General features: G+C 37.7%; 1 protein-coding gene across 1 annotated transcript; it reads right to left on the bottom strand.

Annotated features, from left to right (window-relative positions):
* Nucleotides 1–7281: 7281 nt before the first annotated feature.
* Nucleotides 7282–9051, bottom strand: LOC121416640 (alpha-(1,3)-fucosyltransferase 7-like). Its single transcript, XM_041610119.1, has one exon. The coding sequence runs from the start codon at nucleotides 8714–8716 to the stop codon at nucleotides 7529–7531; it is 1188 nt and encodes a 395-aa protein (XP_041466053.1). The 5' UTR covers nucleotides 8717–9051; the 3' UTR covers nucleotides 7282–7528.
* Nucleotides 9052–11852: the final 2801 nt, after the last annotated feature.

Genomic DNA, 11852 nt, shown 5'->3' with positions numbered 1-11852 from the left:
GCGCTTCTTTATGTTCACAAAGTACATTGTGCAAATTTCCTGTTTAAAAAAAGATATGAAATAGATGGATTTCCATATAGTTGAGATTGATTGGAGCAGTTGTAACTCTTTGTAAGATGGAGCCCAGGAGAGCACTTTATCAACACTTTTGTCCAACAAGTTTTCGGATCTGACATCTTTCCTTGATTTTGATTGGCTGAGAAGCATTGTTGCAATATGGTAACTGAGAAAACGGGACTTGTCGGATAAAATGTCCGACAAGTCCTTTTCATGAAACACTCATTCCCCTGAGAGGGGGGGGGGGGGGACGAAGGAGAGAGAGAAGGGGGAGGGGTGATAGAAAGAGGGTGAGAAAGACTGGGAGAGAGATTTATAAAAGGAGGGAGACGGACGAGAGAATAGAAGAGGGGGGGAGAAAAGAGGAGTGGGGGGCGAATACAAATAGTATAGACCAGTTCGTAATTACTTCATGGACAATTTTGGTCAAATCACCTTTCATTTCTTTCATCATGATAGGCAGATTTCAAAGCAAGATATTATGTAAGCTTGCCTTACATAGCAGGATGAAGAAATTGAATAGACCAGGTGACTAGAATAGCACACAAATGAACACTTAATGAACGCATTTGTTGCATTCCTACTTTGAATGCATATCTTAGCACGTTGCACAATGTACTTTGCAAACTAGTCAGGTCCAGATTTGAGAAAAGTAGACTGCCTTAGGCAAATCGTGTTAATGCTGAATTGAGAAGTGCTTTAACATAATTTGAGGGCGCTGAGTCCAAATTTGCTGTTTGCCAACCTTGATTTTGATGTTAAAATCCTCAAATTGGCAAAAACAAAATGGCCGCCATTCTACACCCATTTTTACTCTATTCTGACCCCCAAAACTTGTAACAAAAATGTTTGTCAACGGTTTTTGGTACTATTTGATCTCAAAAATAACATACTTAAAATCCACCAAAATCCGTATCCGGGAAAGTGGTTATTTTCAAGATGGCATCTAAGATGGCCGCCATTAACTGAAAATTAAAATAACCGGCACTTTATCTACCCTAGACACCTTTTTCGGTGCATATATGTATTCAATGGTGGAAGGCGAAAAAGGAAAGAGTGAACATAAGCACTCCAGGGTACCTGAAAATCCAAGATTGCGGAAAAATGGCTGCCATGGCCTAAAAAATCATAATTCATCTTTTACGTATTTTATTGTCTTTTATTTGGGTTGTATTCATTGGTGATTTCAAGGGTCAAGAAGTAAACCGGGACAAGTTACAAGGACAGTCAACAGTCCTTTATGTCCAAAAATCCAAGATGGCTTTCAAAATTGGAGTCTAAAATAGCTGTTGTTATCTAAAAACCCCCAAACCCGACATAGTTTGTTTAATACCTGCCTTGGGCAAATGATGTTGGTGTCTAACCCATGGTTTAATGGGTCAAGAAATACGTTGGGACAAGTAAAAAAAAACAGTCTATGGTCCTCCATGTCCAAAATCCAGGATGGTTTGCAAAAATGGAGTATAAAATGTCTGTCGTTAATTACAAACCGACACAGTTTGTTTAATAACCGCCTGGAGAATATGATTTTTTAGTATAACACATGGTTTAAAGGGTCAAGTATTAGATTGGGACAAGTTACAAGGACAGTTAGTGGTTCCATTATGTCCAAAAATCCATAATGGCTTCCAAAAATGGAGTCTATATAGGCCGTTCTCACCGAAAAACTGACATAGTTTGTTTAGTATCAGCCCGGGGTATATGATTTTGGTGTTTAACCCATGGTTTAAAGGGTCAAGTAATAAATAAGGACAAGTTACAAGGACAGTCAGAGGTCCAGCATGTCCAAGAATCCAAAAAGGCTTCCAAAATTGGAGTCTAAAATGGCTATTGTTAACTAAAAACTGTCATAGTTTGTTTAATATCCACCTGGGGTATATGATTATCTTGTCTAACCCTTGGTTTAAATGGTCAAGTAATACATTAGGATAAGTTACAAGGGCAATCAATGGTCCTGTATGTCTAAAAATCCAAGATGGCTTCCAATTAAGGAGTCTAAAATCTATTTAAAATCCACTTGGGAAATATGATGTTGATGTCTACACTATGGTTTCAAGGGCTGAATAATACTTTTGGATTAGTTACAATGGTATGAAGCGGTCCATTTTGCCTATTATTTAAAGTTGGCTTTCAAAGTGAGTCTTAAAATACTTCCATCAGCTAAACATAGTCATAATTAGGTGAACAAAATCTTCACTACATGTATTGTGGTTTGAAGGCTGAAATAATAAATCGGAACAAATAAAAAAGATGGTCAGTTTCCTTTTCGTCCAAAGCGACTTCTAAAATTGCGTGAAAATGACTGCAATCCCCTAATCATGAAACCATAGGATAGTCCTGAGCACAAAAATGACGTGTCTTGAAATACTTATCAGTGAATTATGGAAATTTTTAGGTGAAAGTGTACCTTATTTTTTAAAGTTTGTTTTTGGATGTTTACTTATTGTTGCACCACCACCTAATTATGTCACTAATTCTTGTCAAACATAATTTCATGAGTCTTAGAAACCGAGACACCAAAATAGTGGCACTAGATGAGATATAAAGTATTGTCATTTTTGTAACAATGGTGGCCAATTTGAATGTAATTTTTGGAGCGTTCTTCAATTTTTTGACAAAATGGACAACAGTGGTTCCCTGTAATCTGTCTTCACCTATATCATATGACCCTTGAAATCATGAGAAAGGCACAAAAATGTTTTTACATTGTAGGTAGATAGCAGTGGCGGATCCAGAGGGGGGCGCCCCGGGCGCGCGCCCCCCCCCCCTATTTTCGCCGGATTTTTTATTTTTTTTTGGATGGTTATATTTACTGGATTGGTACAATGTAGTCAATTTCAAGGGCTAGATCTAGTCAAAACTATATTTTAACTTACGCTCATTGCCTTTGTGTTCGCACAAATGCACCTCTGTCATATTGTATTGCAACATGCAAATTCCGGAATTCCAGGGCGCGCAAGTCGATTGGTTGGAAAGTTGCACCACTTGTAATCGGGAGTGGCAGTGCAGTGACCAGTGTGAAGATTTTGGATTGGATATCATTTTTTCCCGACATTTTGTGTTTTTTGTAACATGCGTTTGTCCGTCTTTATGGCAAATACATGTAAATTGTAAGTAACAGATCGCGAGAGAAAGTGTCAACGATGCGAATGATAATGTCTATCCCCGAGATTATTCTTCACTCAAAGATGAAGCCTTATATCGGGCGCCACGTGCGCAGCATTATCATTCTGCCTTGGTCATGTACGTTTTCACTGAAATGTGTAGGTCAGACATATTTGTATTTAATGTAAACTAACTTTTACACTTTCTGGTAGATTCAGAGGCATATTATCCAGGGCGCCCCAACTAAGTTTCGCCGAAGCAATCATTCCAACGAATTATCAAGGAGCAAAATTGTATATTCTCAATCACCAGTCGACCCCACTCCGCGTTTGCTGTGTATAGGCAGCTATATGTCAGCGTAAGGAGCGAAAATTTTATGTGAAGGGGGGGGGGGGGAGAATAAAAATACTTTCGTGCTGGGGAAAAAACGTCCCGAGGACACATTGTGTATTGTTAAAAAGTAGAAATTGTGACATTAACCCCCCCCCTCCCTTACCCCATTTTTAATGTTTGATAATCTATAGGTTTGCTGATTACAATATATCTTTTAAGAAAAATGCCAGTAAAATCGAAAACGTATAAAATAAAAATGATGAGAATCCCCTTAAGAAGCATTATATTACTTTGAGGTTGTGCAGAATGACTGGATTATTGAAGATGATTTGAAAATAATACGAGGGAAAAGGTTGATTACCAGAAGATGATGTCGTTTTTTTGTAGTTTGTAACAATTTACTGTGCATTTTGGGGAAAAAAGAACCAAATTTTATGCATGTTGCCATACGACTAAACAATTCTCGTTTGAAACACACAATGTAAATACACAAATGACAATAAACAGAATGGATTATTCGGAACTTATCGATTACAAGTCTCAGTTTCGTATCATTTAAATTTGACGTTTCAATCACACGATGCAAGCAAGTGATAAGCCTTTGCCAAATGTATGTTTTGAATGACCGCTTATACGGTGTGTGACTGGAAACCAGCTCCTAAATGAGTCAGTATGTGTCTTTTATTCATGAAGATATACAGTGATTTAAGTGTGCATTTCTCTTCTAAAGGTGCTCTGAAAATACGACTTCTGGACATGATTTTTTGAAAAAGTCCTTTGGGGGGGGGGGGCAAAACTGCACCACTGATAAACCTTGAAATATTTCCAATGTAATTTTTCCCTTTGGAATCATGATTTTTGTTTTATTCTCGGTAGACCCCAAAGTTATTTCTACCAGGTGGATATTATATGAATTTGGACCATTTCAAAGTTACAACGTCCATTATAGACGCCATTTTGGAAGGTAATCTTGAATTCTCTGACACACTCACTATCTTGTAAACATGTCCTGATTCATTATTTGCCTTAAAAGCTTTTTGATGATTTTGATTTTGAGGATTTACTTTATTTTTGGAGTTGATAGTACAACGACTGCCGTTGTGGACGCTATGTTGAATTTCCCGGTAACCTTGACAACGTTTTGTAACTATAACCTGTGTCAATAGACTTTGTTTAATCCTAACATGCCTAAGTTTCATGAAATAGACATCTAAACCCTAAAAATTATGAAATTTCAAAAACTTAACCGCGGTTAAGATTTGATGTTGACTTCGCCGCCGCCGTCGGAAAAGCGACGTCCATGTCTTGCTTCTGCTATGCAGGCGAGGAAAAAATGGCGGACACGTTAAAGATATCCAATGTGAATATGCCAGCATTGCCCCAAATTATCAAACATTTTGCCATATTATTTATCAAATCAGCAGCTGTGAATCATGGCAGCCATCTTGGAATTATAGATGGCTAACGAATCAATCGGACACATTATGTTTGCAACCCTGGGTATCAAAAATAACGCATAGATCCCAAATTTTTAAATACAATCACCCATAAAAATCGTTTAATATGGGAAACTGCATTAAAAATGCCGCCATTTTGTTTTTTGCCGATTTGAGGGTGAAAACGTCGGAATCAAGTTTGGCAAACAGCGTTTTTGGGTTCAGCACCTTTGAATTACCTTAAAACAATTGATAAATCAGCATTAACACAAAATGCCTAAAGCACTTTTTCTGAGCCCATTTTTTAAAATCTGGACCTCAGTTTGCAAACTGTGAAATACCAGTCGTTCGTGGAAGCATTGTTGTTTTTTTGTGGATATAAATGAAAACGACAATTCAAAAGAATATATGAATAATCAAAACATCAAAGTTGGTGCTTATCTCATTAGATTTTAAAGCACCATGTCATTTTAGTACAAATGACCTTCTTCTGATCATGCGTAGAATCTTTTGATCATGCGCAGAAAGGAACTACGAACTGGCTTATTGTAAGCATTGAATGATGAGTTTATCTCAAACGTGTTACCAAAATAGTGATATACAGAACCGTTTTGAATATCTTATCGTGAAGACATTGAGAACATATGTATTCATTTTAACAATTTCAGAAATTGGGAGACTAGTAGCTTCAGAAATAATGTCAGATAGGGGCAGGTTGTCATTCTTTCTTATACAGTGTGGCACAACCCCCCAATAAAAAATAATAACAAAAATAAAAATAACGACATTTTAAATGAGTATAACGTGAAAATTACCTCATCATATTGTATATAATTTTATTATCGCAAACTACCATTTGCTTTATACATCTGCCATAAATTTTAAGCAATATGTGGTCTATTGAGCACAGCGATTGATCCTTCTCTCAGCACTCATCAGTAAAACTCCCAAATTAAGTTTCGTTATTACGTTGAATAAAGTAGGTAGTCCAACTGCATTTAATTCACTTTTATTTTGTTTTCTCCTTAGTGCGGGGGCCAAGAACTTGCTTGCGTGCCCATGCTTAAATTTGAAGAAAAGAAATGAAGGTTGAAGAAAATCTACATTATATGTAATGAAATATAACATTTTTTTAATAGTCTAATAATTACAAGGAAATAAAGTAAAACGTTTTGCAAAAGGGCGTACTAAATCGTGGAGTAACGGTAGTGATCTTAAACATCGTACCAGATTATCAGATCAGCTGTGGCCATCGTATTGATCGTAGCATTTGTTTTTAAAGGTCAAGTCCACCTCAGAAAAATATTGATTTGAATCAATAGAGAAAAATCAGACAAGCACAATGCTGAAAATGTCATCAAAATCGGATGTAAAATAAGAAAGTTATGGCATTTCAAAGTTTCGCTTATTTTCAACAAAATAGTTATATGAACGAGCCAGTTACATCCAAATGAGAGAGTTGATGATGTCACTCACTCACTATTTCTTTTGTTTTTTATTGTTTGAATTATACAATATTTCAATTTTTACGAATTTGACGATTAGGACCTCCTTGCCTGAAGCACAAAATGTTAAAATAATGGAATTCCATGTGTTCAGGGAGGAATGAAACTTCATTTCACATGACAATGACGAGAAAATCAAAATATTTCATATTTCATATAATAAAATACAAAAGAAATAGTGAGTGAGTGATGTCATCAACTCTCTCATTTGGATGTAACTGGCTCGTTCATATAACTATTTTGTTGAAAATAAGCAAAACTTTAAAATGCCATAACTTTCTTATTTTACATCCGATTTTGATGAAATTTTCAGTGTTGTGCTTGTTGAATTTTCTCTTTTTATTCAAATCAAGTTTTTGTTGGGGTGGACTTGTCCTTTAATGATTTAAAAATTTCTGCGATCAGTTACGGAAGGCCAATCGTGGCTTTCGCAAGCGATCGTACGGCAGTGGCAACGAGGCATTAGGTAACATTGAGAAAAAATATGACATGAAGGATAAAACGTCCGACAAGTCCTTTCGTGAAACGCTCCTTCGGCAATATGTGGTTAATAGTCCGAATAACACAATTCATTATTCCTCGTGAACAGCGCTATTGCAACCATAGTCATAATCAACATTGATGTTGAAAACATCGTACTACTACGACGACTACTACTACTACTACTACTACTACTACTACTACTACTACTACTACTACTACTACTACTACTACTACTACTACTACTACTACTACTACTACTACTACTACTACTACTACTACGACGACGACGACTACTACTACTACTACTACCACTAATACTACCAATAATGATAATAAGAATAATATTATTCTTATGCAACATTTACATAATAATAATACAATTGTTGCTGCATACTATTATCCCGGCTTAGCATGGCCACCCTGATCGGTGCACGAGCATTCAAGGAATTCCTACCGGGTACCCATTCCCTGGGTGATGAGTGGCAAATGTAGATAAACACCTTGCCAAAGGTACGCGAGTGTTGCGATGGGATTTGAACCCTGGACCTCTTGGTTCAAAGTCGATCCGGTGACTTATCCACTGAGCCACAACAGCCCTACATATACACTTTAGAAATCATGTGGAAATCCAGTTGCTTCAAAGCAAGAACTTAATATGTCATTACGAACAGAAGGGTGAACTGCTTCCTGGTGAAATTTTCGCAGCTTGTCTTCATCATCCAATAACTTCGAGACAAGTTTACACATATATGGTGGATACAGAACAACTGCCTCACCAAGTATTTTTACCGATCCATGTTTTTTCCACTCAAAGTAAGAATTGTATAGGGCATCATTTGAATCTAAAAGATGAATAAAATCGACCAATTCCTGGAAGCTTTTGAAATCTTGTAAATGTATGAACGAGTTTGGTGGCGCTACGCGCTCATAATCTACCCGCGGCGGACCATACACGATGGGCACGACGTCATTCAAGAGAGCGTTAGACCAGAACTTCTCGGTGATGTAGTCCCGGCATTCGCTGCTCTCGAGAGATAGATAAAACTTGTGATTCTTGATTTTGTTCCTGCATTCTTTAGAAAATCTATCGCAAGTCATGCTTCCGCAACGACCATACATGTCGACGCTTACGTGCTTCGCGAGCGTTTTCACAAAGTCGTGGCGGCGCCAGGTTGTCCTTCCGCAGTTGGATGCCATCCATGCCACCAAGGCACTTTTCTCCTTCGCCCAATTTCGACTTTCACCTGATGATATTTGTGGAAGAGTCTTATTGTAGAGTCCATACGGACTAGGAATCGATGCCGTTGGCCTATATGACATCGTGTAGTTGTATAAATGATCAAGTTTGGCTGGTGGCGCTGCATGTTTGGACGTATACCGAGGACTTTCTAAAGAATAAAACACCCAAGCCTGGTTCAGTGGTCGTCTTTTCTGTATCTCCGTCCAATTCCAGCTCGATCCATGAAAGAACACGATTGCATCACTTTTCGCCATAGTCTCATAACTTCTGTCAAAGGTATAACTAAGTCCACAGTCAAGACCTGGGCATTCTATATTTTTCGGAGTCCCGGTGCTACTTTTGCCCGCCCACACCTGTACCCGACGGTAACAAGATAATCTCTTTTCCGAATGACCACTTGCATTTCCATACATCGGAGATCTCGACCCATGGACTTCTGATAACCTGAAAAGGGATTTCAGGAGCCAGGTGGAGTTACTACTCTCTACCGACAAACATATTATGATGAGTGCTGCTAAGCAAAATGCTATTATGAGCCTACCATTCTTCCTCTCCATACTTATTTGATATTTTAAGAAGACCGGAGCTAATCTGATGCATTGAGACAGTGATCAAATGCAATGCACCTACAATCCAACAATATTTTCTATATCGCTTTTAAGTTAACAACATATAGTATAATTATAAACGAAACGGATCATTGATGCATTGTCACACGTGTATTAACACGTTCACCGTCGACCTGCCTGTGGTTATGCCTCCGTGTATGATGACCGTGACCAATGCCATTCGACTACAGAGCGTATCAAAATAAAATACACACTTTTGAAGAAAAAAAACTCCATCACATAAACGGATACGTTTTAACATCATGAAGCTTTTCCACATGTTTATATTGGTACGAGTCTCTTTAAATGAATGACATTATGCATAGGCGGATCCAAGGGGGGGGGGGGGGGAAAGAAGGGAAAAGATCGGCTCGCGATTTGCTCTCGCATTGATTGCTGAAAACATATATGAGCTCATGCATCTTATTCATAATCACAGAAGTGCTAATGTCCAGTTTTCAGGTCGTAATATTAACAGATTTCGCACTATCATCAGGCTTATTGGATATTAATGTCAGGGGCGGATCCAGCTTTTTATAAAGGGGGGGGTTGGGTGGTATGCGAGAGAGCGTAGCGACCGAGTCCAAGCGAGCGGAGCGAGCGAGGGGGAGGGAAAATTTTTGAAAATCTGTGTGTGAAAATGGCGTTTTCTTGCATCTAAAACACTATTTTTGGTAAAGAGGTCGTTGCCAAATTGGGGGGGGGGGGCAAGGGACTCTGTGACATTTGTTCGCCCAACCCCCTCCCTCCCCCAAAAGAAATAATAATAATAATAATGGAATAAATTCATAGAAATCGAATAAAATAAAATTACAAGTTTTTTTTTTTGGGGGGGGGAGGGGGTTGCACCCCCCAACCCCACCCCACCCCTCTAGATCCGCTTCTGAATCTAATAATCAAATTGTCTCCTTTTTCCAGAATGGGATATCGACAAGTTTTATCTCGCGCTTAGGAAGAGAATTAGAAAGATAGTCATAATTTTCATATGATGAAATAATTTTAGAATGTCCTGGTCCCATTTCAGAACTCAAAATAATAATAATGAAATACAACAGCTCTTTTTAAAACTGTGATACATATCCACCTCCTAATTTTCCTTCAAAGTGCTTGAAATACAGAGCTTAAATTGACCCCCTTTTCAGATCGGATTGTCAAATATTTCAAGCTCGCTCTTCGCACTCGCTTTATTGATTTTCATTATTAAAACATTTATTTAGAATGCCTAGATTCTATAGGTCGAAATCTGAAACACGCACACGCATTTATTCAGAGACGCAGCATGGTCTCTATCATTATCCAGTTTAAGATCACAATATCAATTTTTTTTCTGCTCGCGCTTTGCGCTCGAATTATTAATGTAGGAAGATTTCTAATTACTCAATTTTTCATGATTTACAAAACATGAATAGAGTTTCCCATTTTTAGGTGTAAATCTCGAATTTTCCGCTCGCGCTTTCAGCTCGCATCAATTGTTTAGTAAAGGCCTGGTCACACCGCCTGAGCGTTGTTGGAGCGGTCGTGGAGCGGTAGGGAAAGAGGGTCGAATTTCGCTCACAAAATTTGGAAAAAAATCGAAAACAAAATAAAAACAATCGAAATCGAAAATGGTGAACGGTAGCGAGCGGTGACGATTTTTTCAGGAAAAATACAAGATCAGTAGAAAAGCACTGTTTTACATCAAGGTCCTGAAAAGGTTAAAAGTTACATCAAAATTGTAAGCTGATAAAAGAATACGACCAGTTGCATATAATAAGCTAAACAAATTGAGAATGACAGTGGCAGTTCTTACTACGCAATTTATAATAATAATATAGGGTATTCATATTGCGCACATAATTCATCCACCTTGTTAGGTGCTCAAGGCGCTCCTATATTACCCGGCTAAGCTAGGCGTTCATAGCGCACACAGCTTTTTAAGGAATTACTTCCTACCGGTACCCAGTTACCTCACCTGGGTTGAGTGCAGCACACTGTGGATCAGTTTCTTGCTGAAGGAAATTACGCCATGGCTGGGATTCGAACCCACGACCCTCTGTTTCAAAGTCCGAAGACTAATCCACTGGGCCACAACGCTCCACATTATTGCAATATTGAGAATCAGTATTTACAAGTTAAAATGAGAATGAAAAGAGGAACCAGGAACCATTTGTAAACCTCGTGACTCACTTGAAGAATACACACTACGCATCCATCCATCCTATCACCTAACACACATTCCCCCACAATCATTCAAAATCAATCAACCTCAACCAGATTAATTCATAAACTATCAATAAACAATCACGGTAGACAGATCACCCTGCAACAACACCTAAATAACAACAATCCACACACGACTCATTCTCTAATGTACAAGGATAACTATTGTAGAAATGAAACGAAGCTTGCAACCTCCAGGTCCCCACTCAATACAAATTATTGCACGACAGGTCTAAAAGAGACTAAAATAAATGCAGTTGGACGTTTACCTTGGTAAAAATACAGTATATGTCAACGCTTAGTTAAAAAAATGCTTTCTTATACAAATGCTTAAAAGATAGTACAGATGTTGAATATTTTGTAGCGTATGGCAAGGTGTTCCAAAGCTTTCCTCCCGCATACATAAAGCCATGTTTGAAACATTCTAGATTAGGTTTTGGCAAGATTACATTAAGAGAATCGCCAGATCTTGTATTAAAACCATGTCTATCAAAGTTCATTTCAATATTATTGCACATTCTAGTGGGAGCAAATCCATGAATACATTTATACATCAGTAATGCTAAGAAATAATCCATTCTTTGTTCAAAAGTTTGCCATTTCAATGACTTAATTAAATCTAGGCCATTTGTATTTTCATAATCAAAATTTTTGATACGATCCTTGCAGCTCTTTTTTGTAACCGTGTATCTGTTTATTTTTTGTTGAGCAATTACCCCATACCGAGCTTGAATAGTCAAAAGTGGGTTGAATAATTGTTTTATATATTAGATTCAAACCATTTAAATCCAGATAAAAGCTAATTTTTCGCAGAGCAAAACGTTTTTTGACAAGTAACTTGGCAAGATTTTGAAAATGAAAATTCCAATTCAACTTTCCATCGATC

The sequence above is a fragment of the Lytechinus variegatus genome, chromosome 6, assembly GCF_018143015.1.
Source record: "Lytechinus variegatus isolate NC3 chromosome 6, Lvar_3.0, whole genome shotgun sequence".
Classification (NCBI taxonomy): Eukaryota; Metazoa; Echinodermata; class Echinoidea; order Temnopleuroida; family Toxopneustidae; genus Lytechinus; species Lytechinus variegatus.
This window is presented reverse-complemented; position numbering and strand designations above follow the sequence as displayed.